The sequence below is a fragment of the Porites lutea genome, chromosome 9, assembly GCF_958299795.1.
Source record: "Porites lutea chromosome 9, jaPorLute2.1, whole genome shotgun sequence".
In the NCBI taxonomy this organism is placed as follows: domain Eukaryota; kingdom Metazoa; phylum Cnidaria; class Anthozoa; order Scleractinia; family Poritidae; genus Porites; species Porites lutea.
The window spans coordinates 3729800-3745033 of record NC_133209.1 but is presented as its reverse complement, the minus strand read 5'-3'; the positions used below and the strand labels follow the sequence as shown (position 1 = coordinate 3745033).

Genomic DNA, 15234 nt, shown 5'->3' with positions numbered 1-15234 from the left:
TCCCCCACCTCCATGTAAACAGGCCCTTATATGTGTATTTTGTATTGTTGTGAAGGCCGTAAGTTAGATAACTCATTGGGTTATTAGGTCACCTTGATTAAATAAAGAATATTGTATTGTATTGTATTGTATTGCTAAGAGCGTAAGTATTGTGGTTAATATTAGAGTGGCAATTGGTATGTGACAATTAGGTTCCCTCTTAAAACAAAGTGTCTGATATTATATCTTGGTTTCGGGAGAAGGGAAAACACAACAACATTAACAACACAAAAACAAAGTAATGAGAAAAGTAAAAATAAGAAAAGAAAACATTAAAACAAAAACAATTTCATGCCGCCCCAAAAAACAATCTGATTGATTCCATGCTGTTCCTACAGCTTAATAAAATTCAATTAACCGTAATTTAACCAATTTGTTTTAATTTGAGTATGATAAAAAATTTTTTTTTCCACTGGGAAAAATTATTGTTGAAAATAACCTTAATTTAGAAAATAATCTTAATTTAGAAAGTTCTAAAATAGAAATCTATACAAGGAAGTTCTTAAAGTCTAGTACGCAAACTGCACACACGGACATGAATTAAAAACTAATAGAAATGACAAAAAAGTTATAAATTGCCATAAAGTAAGCAAGAAAATGAATTTTCTTGAGTTGAAAGAAGCAACACGAGCCACTCTGCTGTTTATTGAAGTTTTATTGAAAGGTTTGTACTTAGCACATTTTGATCAGGAAGCCGGATACATATATTCTCATATTACCAGTAAATATGGAGTTTGTCAATGATACATATTAAAATATTGAGTGCTAAAAAATTGTAAATCTTGGTTTTAAACGTTTGATAAATGTTGACAAACTACAACAATTAGACAACAAATATTTTAGGTATCTCTCTTTTTGATTTGTACGATGGAACTATCATATATTTTCATATTTCCAGTATGGAGTTTGTGAATGATACACACCATTGAAATATGTAAACGCTAAAAAATGTAAACCTTGTTTTTAGTCATTTTATAAATATTGACCAACTTCAAATACACTTAACAATTATACGGCTCTCATTTGAGAGTTATTTTTAGGTGTCTCTCCTTTTGATTTGTGCAAATAATGGAAGTAACATATATGTTAGGTCCTATTTCCAGAATGGAGTTTGTCAATGATACACATTAAAATATTGAATGCTAAAAAAAAAATGTAAACCTCGTTTTTAGTGATTGTATAAATATTGACCAACAACAAATCCATATAAGACTTAGACAGCTCTCATTTGAGTGTTATTTTAAGTCAGTGTCAGTTTGTTCGTGACAAGTATCATGAGATGATCAACATGAAGTGGTTTACTCTTCTGTTCTTGGTGAACGCAGTGCTTTGTGCTGACCATAATCCGGATGGTAAGTATTTCGGTCTTAAAGTGATAAAAAAACAATCGATAATAGTTTGACCTCGTGAATTTTTCTAGGTGCGATTTGGTTCCCCTTCCTTTAAAAAAAAAAAAAAAAGAAAAAGAAAATTGGCTAGGCTTCTGAGGAACAAGGGCTACTGAGAAGCGTCAACATCCAAATCAAACCTGGGTAAAGGAAGGAAGGAGTCATGGATGAGAGGACAACAAACGTTTCCTCTTTACAATAGAGTACCGCAGTGATGACGTCATAAAAATGAAATTTGTGAAATTATGGGATTTGTTAAGATATTCTGAAAGAACAACGTCCAAGACGCCTACTCGCCAAAAATTAGCAGTTCGGGGCAAATTGTCTCTGTTGCTGTGACGATTCCATACAAATCCTTCTAAATTTGGCTTGGTTCATAAGATTAGGAACCAGGTAAGATTTAGAAGGATTTGTATGGAGTCATCGGAGCATAACTGGGCTAATATCTAAGAGACAAATTAATCTGCCCCAAATTGCTAATTTTTGGCGAGTAGGCGTCTTGGACGTTGTTCTTTCAGAATATCTTAACAAATCCCATAATTTCCCAAATTTCATTTTCTATGACGTCACACTTCGGTACTCTATATTATTTATCAACATGTGAACAGTAAGCTCGGACGTCAGCATACAAAGGCGGCACTTGCAGCCGCTATCGGTCCATTTTTTTATGAGCTTAATTACTGTAGTCCCACAAAACCCATGATGTGAATGATGTGTGAAGGTTGTCCACATCACCGGGTTCTACGTCTCCTACTCTTTTAGGACAGTGGTGTGGGTTCTTTTACGTCCCACAAGAATCGAACAGATAGATGTAAGTGCCGTGAGACGGTTACTACGATTTTTCATCCTTATCCGAGAAGACTAGAAAGACTAACCATTTGCAGATGTCATTACAAACACAGCTCTTTCTTCTCAGTGTTTTAAAGACCCTGAGTGTTGATCCGGCCGGGATTCGAATCCACGACCTCCCGCTCAGCAGACCGGCGCTCTCCCAACTGAGCTAACCAGGACGCAGTTGGGCTTCTGATGATTGATTGAAACAAAACACAAAACCAATCAGAAGCACTTCCCAGATACGTAATTATTATGAAATTTCTCCGCTCGTTCCTCAGACGAGATTTCGCCCTGAGGAAATAAGTTTTGAAGTCGTAAAATATAACGGTTGTTTTCTTACACTATTGCTACTCTCATTTTATAGAGAATGAAGGCGTTAATGATCCGAACCTGTTCGAAGGAGACATGATTCTGACTCCAGAACAGCGCTACAGGGCCGAGCATGGAATGGATGTTAATTTCGGTGACAATCGCAAAAGGGGCGCACGGAAAGGTGGAGGGCTTTGGCCTAATGGAGTGGTAGTGTATGAAATTGCACCTGACCTCGGTAAGTTTTTAATATCGGAATTGTTTGTTCAACTCTGGCTCTTTGAGCTTCTCTGTGGGTAGAGGGTTCCCACGGGTTTTTCAATCTCGTAATCCTGACCCAAACGTTAGTGCAATACTGTAATCCCGAGAGTTATTTTTTGCATCCCACCTTCCGCGTACATTTTCAATCCCTAATCTCGCCCCCATTTTGCTTTAAAATCCCGAATCCAGAGCTTCAAATTAAAGGCAAATCCCGGATCCCGTAAGGCCCTTTGGGGACCCTCGCTCTGTGTACGTGCAGACTTTTATGGTTAGATTCTTTAACTTTCGCTCTAAACATAAAGTAAAATCAAAGTCCAAAACATGAGTGCATACTTTATATATGTGCATAGCTTTATACAGTAGTATTGTCATTTTATGAGATTTAGTGTACGTGAGCATTTTAGATACACCTAATTGCTATAACGTTGTCAAAGAAAATTTCCAAAAAGAAAAAGGAGAAAGCCAAATAGGAATTTATTAGGCTAATAAGCGGCCACATTCTTATGGTGGATTCATAGCCTTACCGTAAATGATCTAATAATCGCCCGGGGCGTTAATTTAATTTTAATAGATGGGAGGCGTTTAAAAGAGAGAGGCGTTTATTCTCGTAACTTATTTTAACGAACTCAACATAACTGTATACAGTATGCTTTCGGCTAAAAACGTTTTTGTGTTAACAGAATCTCGACTGCGGGCCTGACGGCTTATCTAGAAATTGAACATGACATAATACACAAACTGATGTTAAGCAAGCAATGAAATTAATAAATTGATTGATTTCGCTCTATTTCGCCATTTCCTAGTATTTGGGATCAATTTTTTAAGGGAGGCGTTTATTAGACAGGGGGCGTTTAATACTAACTTAACAGCGTAAGGGGGGGGGGGGGGGGGGCGTTAATTAGATAAGAGGCGTTTATTTGAGAGTGGGCGTTTATTAGATCGTTTACGGTATTGCCCCGCAGGATTTTTTTTTTGTTTTTCAACTTTAAAATAATAAAGAATATTAACTTTTATTCCAACGGGCAAATTCAATGGCTATGCGCCTATGCCGCATTATGCAAATAAATCCACCCTGAGCTGAACATTGTTTATTTGCTTAATTAATTCCCATTTGGCTTTTTCCTTTTCTCTTTTAGCGTTTTTATAAGACAACGCTATTTTTAGCCAATGAAGCACTTTTTATATATATGAGATTTCAGTTTCCTCTTATTGCTTTTCCTTCATACCTTATAACATACTTATTTTTGTCCATTTATTTATTTATTTATTTGTTTATTTCAATTATCTGTTCTATTTATTTTTCTCCTTTATTATGTCATATTGCACAGTGTTATAAACGAAATCTTTTATCTTTTTCAGCCAGAAGTTCAACAGCAATGAACGCCATCAGAGCAGGAATGAATGAATGGACACGAAAAACCTGTATCAGCTTTAAAAAAAGGAACGGAGAAGCAAGTTTTGTCAGATTCCAAAATGGGGCCCAAAATCAGTAAGTAAAAGTCAAGGATCAAGGTATTGAACTACAGCCAACTCTCTCTAGGACGGATGTCTTTGCGACCGGCACTAATTGTCCGTCTTAGAAAGATGGGATCTATTTAGGTTTCTAGGAAACCGCCCACCTACCACTCTCCTAAGTCAACATTTACACTTACTTCTCACTTAGGGCAAAATGTTGGATTAGGGGAGGGGTAGCTTGGGAGTTTCCCAGAAACCTAAATTTATCCGAAAGATGTCGGTCTTATATACTAGAGAGTTAACTAAAAGGGGTAAAGAAAGGTAGGGACTAACTGTAAGTGTCCGTTTTTGCAAGTTGTCCGTCTTAAAGGGATATAAAACCCCTCCAAAATGTATTTGTTTGAAACGGTTGCCATGGAAACGGAAAACAACTTTGTAAACACTACGAAAGATTGAACTTTTTTTTCATTTTATGGATAATTTCTGACGTTGAAAGTGTTAATATTTTAAAGTTGAATAGTTTTTCTGTCTAAAAACGAATACAACAAAAAAATGACCGAGTTCATAATTTAACTCAAAATTTCAACCAGACTCCCCCCTTAAGAAAGAGTTGAGTGTAGATGGCATGATATGGCGGCAGCTGTTTGTCTATTACATTTCGCATTAACAAATTAGACAAAAAAAGTGTGTGCCTCTTTCTACAACTCACTGACCTGCAAAATACCGTAAAATTCCGAAAATAAGCCCCTCCAAATACAAGTCCCCCAAACCGGTAACGCAAAAAACCCTCCGTTAAATCGCCCCTCCAAATATAAGCCCCCCAAACCGGTAAGGCAAAAAACCCTCCGTTAAATCGCCACTCAAAGTATAAGCCCCTGGGGGCTTGTACTTAGAAAATTGCCCTCAAATACAAAGTAAAATAAAGCAAAAACGGTAAATTTACTTCCAACTATAAGGCTAGCCTAATCGATTTTGAAACGCAAATTTCCCTCCGTAGATAAGCCCCTCCGAATATAAGCCCCTCAAAAAGGGCCTTTGAAAAATATAAGCTCCCGGGCTTATTTTCGGAATTTTACGGTAATCTGTTCCGTTCATTCACAGGATACATCTCTCGCTGACAATTTTGGGGGTAATGTAACAATAAATATATATATACATTTTTTTTTCATTAGAATCCCGACCCATCGAGACTCCTTAATAAGTTCAGTCGACTTTTGATAAATCGAAAACAGTTCGAGTTATCGGGTATCCGAAGCAAATAAACAGAAGTAAGGAAATGGGATGGGGTAGGAATGCAAGTATCATGCACACTTCACTTCAAGGGCAGCAAGTGGTATATTGATATTTTGAAAAAGAAATTAAGCAACAAAGCTTGATTACAGTGTTAAACATTGTATTGGAATTGGATTGACAAAAGAGTAACTGGGAAGCTTAAAGATAAAGAATACACGGTAGTTTTGAGAGAAATTCAATGATTTGGACTGCAGTTCACTGCGTATTTTCGACTTGTTAAGCGCTTAAAACATGGTTCGTCGGTCCTCGAGGGTAAAATTGTGTAGAAGTGATCTGAAAGGAAACAAACATTTCTTCGAGTTAGCAGGAGATTCGAGTTATCGAGGGTTTGAGTTACTGAGGGTAAAATGACAGTAAATTATGAGGGAAATCCAGCGGAAATCGATTTTGGTTCGCTGAGTTGGCGAGGTTCGAGTTATCGGGAGTCGACTGAAGGTTGTTTTAGAAGCGACTTGTTTCGCTGTTGGAACATTTCATTTGTTTTAGTGAAACTTCACGTTTCTTGTCAGATGTTCTTCCCAGGTGGGAAGAACTGGAAGAGCTCAAGCGATTACCCTTGGCGCAAGATGCTGGGTAAAGGGGATTGTAGTTCACGAAATTGGTAAGGAATTATTTTTCCTACCTTATTCTCCTTAATTTTCGCGGGTTCTTAAATTCGCGATTTTCGCGATTTTAAAAAATTCGCGAACTTAAAGATCCGCGAAAAATAACGACCGCGAACTTTGATCTCGCGAAATTTAATGGACATAGAAAAACACAAGGTGTTAGTACAAGGTGTTAGTACAAGGAGCTATCATCTATCAACTTTAGATCTTAATCAGTGTCAAGATTCGCCTCAAGTTCTTCTTCGGCATCTGAGTAATCATCTTCGCACAGTTCCTGCAATACATCCTTTGTACAAATTGACCATCCTGTCCCGGCTCCTTGTAGTGTGTAGTTACGAGTGTATTGTATCTTTCCATTATCGCCCTGTTCCTTGGTGTATCGTCCATTTCACATATCACCTCAACAGGGACAGCATATTGGTTTTGTTTCAATTGTTGATTAACGTAAATTTTTTGTAAAAAAGCGAAATTAAATTCCCTGCAAACACAATTTTTCTTCGCGATCGCGAAATTAAAGACTCGCGAAATGTGCCGAGAAAATTTTCGCGAAATTTAAGTCCCGCGAAAATAAAGGAGAATAAGGTACTTTTATGTTTTTTTCTCCTAGAAATTCGTAATGATTTAGTCAAGTAAACCGTGAATATCTGTAAACGTTATTTTTCATACAGGACATGCAGTTGGCTTTTTCCACGAACAGTCTCGCCCTGACAGGGACGACTTCGTCACAATACTGTGGAATAACATACAGCCAGGTACCGTATTTATTCGATTTACCGCCCTGGGCGCTTATTAAATTTTTGGACCTTGAGAGTGGACGCTTATTCGAGGTGGACACTTATTCGAGGCTGGGCGCTTATTAAATTTTCACCATTTTCAGCAAGTGAAGTATGTTTACTTTGAAACAAAACAAATGCTAATAACAAAACGCGAAGAAGTAACAAATAAAGCAAGGTTTCCGTAAAGTACTCTGAAGAAAACTCCGTCCTCGAGGAAGTCTCTTATTAGAATTTATTCACTCAAGTGGGTGGGGTTGGGATGAGCGCTTATTGGGAGGAGGAGGGGGAGGGCGCTTATTCGAGGCTGGACACATTCCCATGCTAGTATCTCCTCTGGAGATTGCCAACCCTAACATAAACAAACGAACAGAAACGTTGAAGACATAGCAGCTAATGAAGAAGGTGGCTCCGAAGAAAACACTCGAGTAATTCCATGAACAAGATTCTATAACCAACGAACTTAAGGCCACAGTTTCTTTAACTATCACCATCTATACTGGCTAAGTTTGATCACCTATTGCCACGACAAGCCTGACTACTATTCGCAATTAATTTAAAGATTAAAGATCTTATGGTTTCTAGCCCAGCTGCTCTAGCAATGAGCTACGAAAACTCGTGCGCGCTAGGGCAAATGAACTACAGGTTCTTTTAAGGAGTGAGATTATAATTATTGATGAATGTATATTTTTAACGCATTTTCTTTTAATTAGACAAAAAGCACAATTTTAATAAGTACGAAAGATCGCAAATCGATTCCCTTGGATCTCCTTATGATTACGGAAGTGTAATGCACTATTCAAGTAAAGCATTTTCTCGTAACGGAATGGTGACCATCCTGCCCAAGCAGAGAGGGGTATGTTTTATATTACGTTATAAAATAACTAAGTTAGTAAGCGCGCTCTGATTGGCCGAGACACGAGAGGAGTTGGGAGAATTCTCGACAGTTATGCAAACCCTCGACTTCGTCTCGGATTTGCCATAAATGTCTCGAATTCTCCCAACCCCTCTCGTGTTTATATGAGACTATGCAAACACGGAAAACGTTTTCTATTGCTTAAGTAATAAACCTAAAGGAGGATTATCGAAAATTTTAAATTATATTCTAAGCGCTTATGTGAAAAGGGGTCCCTAAACATGGAAGAAAGCTGAGCAGTGCGCTCTTGGCAGCGCCTTCTAGTGGCCTCAAACTGATGCCTTAATTTCTCTCTGGGTAACTAAGAAATCATAGCTTTTGCGTAAAAATCATGTTCTTGACACCCTGGATTTTCTTTACGGGTTTGAGTATTGGGATGCCTAGAATTTTTTTTCCTGCGAAGCAAAGGACATAATATACGTTTTTCAATGAGAACAAAGGCAAGCGCTATTGCAGCTACAAATAATCAGGCAATTGACGGTTTAGACAGTTCGGCTCGTGCGGCAAGAGGAAAAAACTGATGCCTTCCTTGCATGACTTTTAAAAGGATCCTTTATACAGAAAACGACATTACAATGAGTATCTATGTTGGTTTCAATTCAAAAATCAACAGGAATCATTCTTCGCGAAACTTCAAGACCTTCTGTTTTTACTAATAGGTCGATTTCGGAATTGTTCTATCCACCACCCCCTTAATTTACTACTTACTAATGTCAAGGACAAAGACAAACCGAAGGACAGACAGGGAGCAGTATTCAAGATCAAATGCTGCGACTGCCAGGCTACTTACATTGGTGAAACCGGTAGAAACCCTAGCACGTGGCTGACTGAACACAAACGAGCGACGAGAAATGATGACGTTAACAATCACATTGCTGAACACCATTTACAAACGAAACATCAAATCGACTCAGGACTCTGCGACATGTATTAACTATTCTACAGACTACTATCAACGACTCACTTTAGAAACCTGGTTTACTAACTTAGAACAATTCACGCCACTGAATCGTAGTCAACAGTTACCGGCACTGTACAAACGACTCAATGACGAAATCAAGCAAAACTAACTACGAACAGCTGACAATTTGACTAACAATAGACGACTGTTTGACTGTGATAATAGACGGATCAAAACGCACCAATTACATTACGAGTCTTCATAGCCAATAACATCACGGCTTAACTGACAGACGAACAATAACATCGCGACGTAATTGACCAATCAGGTCAATAACCAGAGTATAATACCATCAACTGACGTGATACAACTTACTTTGACTCTGAAGATGACTACCGCACAGGTTGTCGAAACGTCAGTCACTATCAACATCAACAATCCTATTCAGGACTACGTTCACCCGTACGATCAAACTCTACCTACTTTTGAAATGACTCCTGGGTTCAAACATTTTACAAAATGGGAAATAGTCAGTGAAATAGAGTGAGATATCATACTAGATTTTCGAGTTAAATCATTGCGAATGCTAGCGACCAACGCATTCCAACTATTTTTAAGGTCTCTAAATCCATGGAGAAAATAAACTATGTTTTTTAATTTCCGTTTTATTAGGCGCAAATTGGTCAGCGACGAGGATTAAGTAATATTGATGCGAAACAAGCAAATCTACTGTACCAATGCTCAGGTCGACGAGGTATGAAACAACTTATACAACAACCCATCGGCAAAATTTGCCAAACAAAAAAAAAACAACATATAAGGCTCATTTGACTAATCAGGTCAATAACCATAATTATCACGGCTGAGCTAGACTACGATTAGTCCCCCTTTTTTCCTTAGGGATAGTACCGCGAGCGAAACGCGAGCGCGCGTGAAAATCACCCCTCGCGAGAAAGGCTCCCCGCCGCGTCTCGCCCTGTTTTTTTGGAGAGTCTTTTAATATAAGGCTCAGTAGCAATTCGTGCTGATATTGATCTTTGGCCCTCCACTTGTTCAAAAGCTGAATAGTCCTCCGTATAAATCGCCATCCAGTGGATAAGTATTCGGGGAATCCAATGCGCTATCCAGTGGATAGCGCTCTCCACCTTTAGAACAACTCGGGCGTGATAGGTGGGTGTTGGAGATAGTTGTGATGATGATGCTGATGCTGATGATGATGATGATGATGATGATGATGACGATGATGATGATGATGATGATGATGATAATGATGATGATGATGATGATAATGACGATGATGATGATGATGATGATGATGATAATGACGATGATGATGATGATGATGATGATAATGATGATGATGACGATGACGATGACGATGATGATTAAGTTGATGACGATGATGATGATGATGATTACGTAATAGCAGAGCTAAAACAGCAAAGAAATGATACTAACAGAAAACTAGGTGAACTCCTGTTTAAAGAAAAAACATTGAGAAATGTAAGGTCACAGGCATAAAAATGTACTCTCAGTATGTATAAAGTGGCGATCATCTCATTTTATTGTTTGCGTAGGCAATAAAACAATTTCATCATTATTGGATTTTATCAAAATCTATATATTAAACAATCCTGACAATTTTTCCCGGATTTGTCGAATTCCTAATGTTTCTGAGCTCTCTTTCTTAACGGTTCGAAGAAACTGCTGTGATTGAACATGAAATTGTGCTGTGAAATTGTGTGAGATTCCTAAAAATTCATGTTATGTTCACATTGATTTTCAGGAAATTCAAATAGAGGGCCTGGAGGTAAGTGTTGCTTTATTGGGCTGCTGTCACATTTTTTTACGAAGTAAACACGGTTTACCGCTGTTTCGGTTGTTGTAAAATTTAATAAAACAAATAACGTTATATCATTTTTTCAGGACAACAAAGGGGACGTGGAGGTAAGCTTCTTTCAGAGGTTCTCTTAAGGTTTTCAAAACATAAACATGCTAACTCTTTCCTAAAAATTTCCCTTCACTTAGTTAAACGCTGAAATTATTTCCTGAATAATTTTCAAGCTACTGTAATCTGCAAAATATCATGTTAATTCTTGTTTTTAAATATTTTTAGGACGACCAGGAGGGCGTCGTGGAGGAGGTAAGATGCGTTATCATTTTCATCATTTAAACAAACAAGCATAGTGACTCTTTCCTAAAATGACCCTTTCCATAGTCAAAAGCTGAAATTTGTTAAGTACTTAAAAATTTTCAAGCTACTTTAACTTCTGTTGCTGTGAATTTCTAAAAATCTGCAAAACGGTCATGTAAAATTTCTACATTGCTTTCAGGTCCACCAAGAGGACGTCGTGGAGGAGGTAGGCTGCGTTCTCTTTTCAACAAATAAGCATGGCGTGACTGTTTTGTAATTAAAAATGACCCTTTCCATAGTCAAACGCTGAAATTTTCAAGCTACTGTAACTTCTGGAAATTTGCAAAACAGTAGTCATGTTAATGTTTCTACATATTTTTTTTTTCAGGACGTCCAAGAGGACGTCGTGGAGGAGGTAACAAAATAGTTTCAGTATATCCTTTTTTTTAGGACAACAAAGGGGACGTAGAGGAAATTAGAACTTCTTTATGAGCCTTTGCTTGAAACTTTTCAAAACATAAACATGCCAACTCTTTCCTAAAAATGTCCCTTCACTTGGTCAAACGCTGAAATTATTACTTGGATAATTTTCAAGCTACTGTAATTTGGAAAATATCATGATGTAAAATGTCTTCTTCATTTTTTTTTTTCAGGACGACCAGGAGGACGTCGTGGAGGAGGTAAGCTGAGTTCTTTTCTCAACAAATGAGCATGGTGACTCTTTACTAAAATGACCCTTTCCTTTGTGAAACCCTGAAATTTCTGATACTTAATAATTTTTAAGCTACAACTGTAATTTCTGTCGCTGTGAAATTTGCAAAAAATCATGTTAAATTTCTATATATGTATTTTTTTCAGGACGACCAAGAGGGGGACGCCGTGGAGGAGGTTGGCTGCGTTCTATTTTCAAAAAATAGGCATAATGACTTTTCCCTAAAATGACCCTTTCCTTGGTTAAACGCTGAAATTTCTAGTACCTAATAACTCTCAAGCTATTCTAAGTTCTGTTGCTGTGAAATTCTAGAAGTTTGCAAAATAGTCATATCATATTTCTACAATTTTTTCAGGACGACCAAGAAGAGGACGCCGCGGAGGAGGTAAGCTGCTTTATCTTTCTTCACAGATAACCCCGCCATTGAGATAGAGCGACTCGTTCCTACAACTAACTATTGTATTTCCTTGCATGGTCAAACGCTGAAATATCCACTTAAATCTCAAGCTACTTTAATTTCTGTTGTTGTGAAATTTGCAACTACTGTATTTCCTTGCATGGTCAAACGCTGAAATATCCACTTAATAATAAATCTCAAGCTACTTTAATTTCTGTTGTTGTGAAATTTGCCAAAAAAAAAAGCCATGTTATATTTCTATCATTTTTTTTAAGGAAGACCAAGTGTAGGGCGTCGTGGAAGAGGTAAGCTGCTTTATCTTAGTTTTTGACAGATAAGCTTTACGACTCTTTCCTAAATTAAAGTGACCCTCTGTTTCGTCAAACGCTAAAATATCGCCTATCTACTTGACAATTTTGAGGCTAACTTTAACTTCTGTTTTTATGAAAGTTGCAAAAATCATGTTATATCTAAATTTTTTTTTTTCAGGACGACCTAGAGGAGGACGCCGTGGCGGTAAGCTGCTTCATCTTTTCAACAGATCTAGATAAGCATAAAAACCAGTTATTCTTAAAAGGACTTTCTGCTTGGCCAAACGCAGAAATACCTTTAATACTTACTAATAATTTTCGAGCTACCGCGTAACTGCTTTCTGTGAACTAATTTGTGAACAATATGTTAATTATTTCTGAACTTTTTTTTCAGGACGACCACGAAAAGGACGCCGTGGAGGTTAAAGCTACTTTATTTATTTTAGACAGATAAGCATGACGACTTTTTCCATATCTTGCTCAAACGCGTAAATAGCTACTTCATAATTTTCAAGCTACTGTAACTTCTGCTGTAGAATTTGCAAAAAAATCATGTTATTTTTTTACATATTTTTTTAGGGCGACCAAGAGGACGTCGTGGAGGAGGTAGTTAAGTTTTTTTATCTTAGAATAGCAACTCGTTCCGTCTTCTTTGGTCAAACGCAGAATTATCTACTTGATAATTTTCAAGCTAATTTTCAAACACGTGAAATTTCTGCATATTTTTTAAGGACGACCAAGAAGAGGACGTCGTGGAGGTAAGCTGCATTTTATTTTCAACGGATAATAATTAAGTGGCTCTTAATTTCTTCATTTTCTTGGTTAAACGCTGAAATATCCACTTGATAATTTTCAAGCTACTGTAATTTTTCTTGCTGTTAATTTTTCTCTGCTGTTTTTGCTGGCAAAAAACCATGTTATAGTTCTGAAAATTAATATATTTTGATGACGACCAAGAAGATGACGCCGTGGAGGTTTATCGGTTTATTAACAGGGTTTCCACATTAATTGTGGCTCTTCATCTGTTCCTATACTAAAAAAATAAAAATTTGTATCCAATATATGTATAATAAAAAAATATACTAAAAAATAGTCAAGAATAAATAACGATTAAAAGAGAAAGTATGTACAATAAAACTTAAAATAGAATTAAGATAAGTTGGCCTTTTCCCGGTTCTTTAAGAATTTAAATATGCGCGAAGAAGAAAATAGATAAAAACCGTCACACTTTTTAAGATTATCAGGAAAGTTATTAAAAACGGAGGGAACTTGTAATCTTATAGAATCCGAAGAGCGCAAACCTCTACATATAGAGACTCTTCAATGTAAGTTTAAATATGAAGGTCAGTCACTGCTTTGCGTGGATTTAGGGCGAGATTGGGCTTTAAAGACCAAGGAGCCATATGGCTGGGAGAGCTATTAAAGTCAGCAACACTTTGTGCGAGATCTTTGACATTGCATTATTTGTAAAGTGTAGTATCATCGGCGTGTTCCTCTCAGATAACATGAAATGGAGTCACTGAGCTTATCAAGTAGATCGGCGGTATGTTTGTTAAACAATAACGGGCCTAAAATGGACCCTTGGGGAACTCCGGAATGTAAATGTTCCAGTAAAGATTTCTTATCATCAACTTGTTGTGAAATCTGCAGAAGAAAACATGTTATATTTCTCTTTTTTTTTTTTTCAGGGCGACCAAGAAGAGGACGTCGTGGAGGTAGGCTGCTTCATCTTTCCAACAGATAAATATAAAAAATAGCGACTGTTTCGTAAACATCCCTTCGCTTATGGTCAACGCTAAAATATCTACTTGATAATTTTCAAGCTACTGTTATTTCCGTTGCTGTCAAATTTGCAAAAAATCATGATACATTAATTTTCAATTTTTTTTTCAGGACGACAAGGAAGAGGGCGCCGTGGAGGTACGCTGCTTTATATTTTCCACTGAATTTAGAATGGGTGACTTCTTTTCTAAATAACAAAATAACCAAATCTTTTCATTGGTCAAATGCTTAAATTAACTTCTTAGTATAGAAGAGAATATGATCCTCGGAATTAAATAATAATAATAATAAAAAAAAACTAAGCGGTTGATAAAGCTTAGGCTTGTATTTATTTTCAGTCGAGTTATTGCGAAAACTCATAAGAAGCCTGGAGATTAAAGCCTCTCTACAAAGCTGCTTTCATTTCTTTCCAAAGATGAGCATGACCTTAAGGCAAGCACGATAAAAAGGTTAAATCAGTATCTACTGATAATTTTCGAGCCACTGAAATTTCCAAATTTTTAGGACGACCAAGACGACGCCCTAGAGGTTAAGCTGCTTAACTGGGCTCCTTAGCTTTCTGATAAACATGTAAACCTGTAAATGTCCAAAACTAGTGGGAGCTAGTTACGGCACCTTTTCAGTCTTATGTATAGTATAAACCTTCTTTTGTTCCATAAATTTACATAGCTGCTGGCCGCGAAAGTGAAAATCAATTCTATTTCGCCCTTTTTTCAGGTCGACGACCAGGAGGACGTTCTCGAGGTTAAGAGGGTTACAGGAGAAGACGTTTTAGGAGGCCTACATCAATCTTAATTGAGGCACTATTTTTAAAATTTCCTTTTCGGTACTGCTTGTAATAACTAAATGACGCCAATAAAAAAAAAATCGTTTGATCATATATGACTGCCACAAATTAATTTTAATTTCAAAACTGCATGCTTAAAATAAATAAAATGCAAGTTGTATTGATGATAACCTGCAAACGAAGGATTCGAGTACGTAGTTTCTGGCCACCATATAATTTGTTTTTGACTGCAATCGATGACAACACGAGTTGAGAAAACTAGGCCGACAAGATCTACTTCAAAAAGAATTACGACAAAAACAAAGACAAAACAAGCCTTCCTCCTTTGACCAAGCAG

General features: G+C 37.1%; 1 protein-coding gene and 1 long non-coding RNA gene across 3 annotated transcripts; both read left to right on the top strand.

Moving 5' to 3' along the window:
- The first annotated feature begins 1298 nt into the window (after window positions 1–1298).
- Window positions 1299–12568, top strand: LOC140948161 (nematocyst expressed protein 6-like). Its single transcript, XM_073397384.1, has 14 exons — window positions 1299–1391; window positions 2626–2808; window positions 4191–4320; window positions 6089–6180; window positions 6853–6936; window positions 7671–7813; window positions 9447–9528; window positions 10561–10584; window positions 10701–10721; window positions 10891–10917; window positions 11767–11796; window positions 11976–12005; window positions 12293–12322; window positions 12507–12568. The coding sequence occupies exons 1-14, from the start codon at window positions 1319–1321 to the stop codon at window positions 12566–12568; spliced, it is 1011 nt and encodes a 336-aa protein (XP_073253485.1). The 5' UTR covers window positions 1299–1318.
- A 153-nt stretch (window positions 12569–12721) lies between these two features.
- Window positions 12722–15015, top strand: LOC140947313 (uncharacterized). 2 transcript variants are annotated; one of them, XR_012166953.1, is made up of 3 exons: window positions 12722–12749; window positions 14222–14248; window positions 14828–15015. It is a non-coding gene; the product is annotated as an uncharacterized lncRNA (long non-coding RNA). The 2 variants fall into 2 exon arrangements; XR_012166954.1 differs by lacking the exon at window positions 12722–12749 and adding an exon at window positions 13276–13302.
- The last annotated feature ends 219 nt before the right edge of the window (window positions 15016–15234 follow it).

Coding starts and splice junctions, on each gene's coding strand:
- LOC140948161 (XM_073397384.1), top strand. CDS start 1,319: ATGATCAACATGAAGTGGTTTACTCTTCTGTTCTTGGTGAACGCAGTG. Junction 10,918..11,766: donor AGGAGGGCGTCGTGGAGGAG/GTAAGATGCGTT, acceptor TATTTTTTTCAG/GACGACCAAGAGGGGGACGC. Junction 11,797..11,975: donor AGGGGGACGCCGTGGAGGAG/GTTGGCTGCGTT, acceptor CAATTTTTTCAG/GACGACCAAGAAGAGGACGC.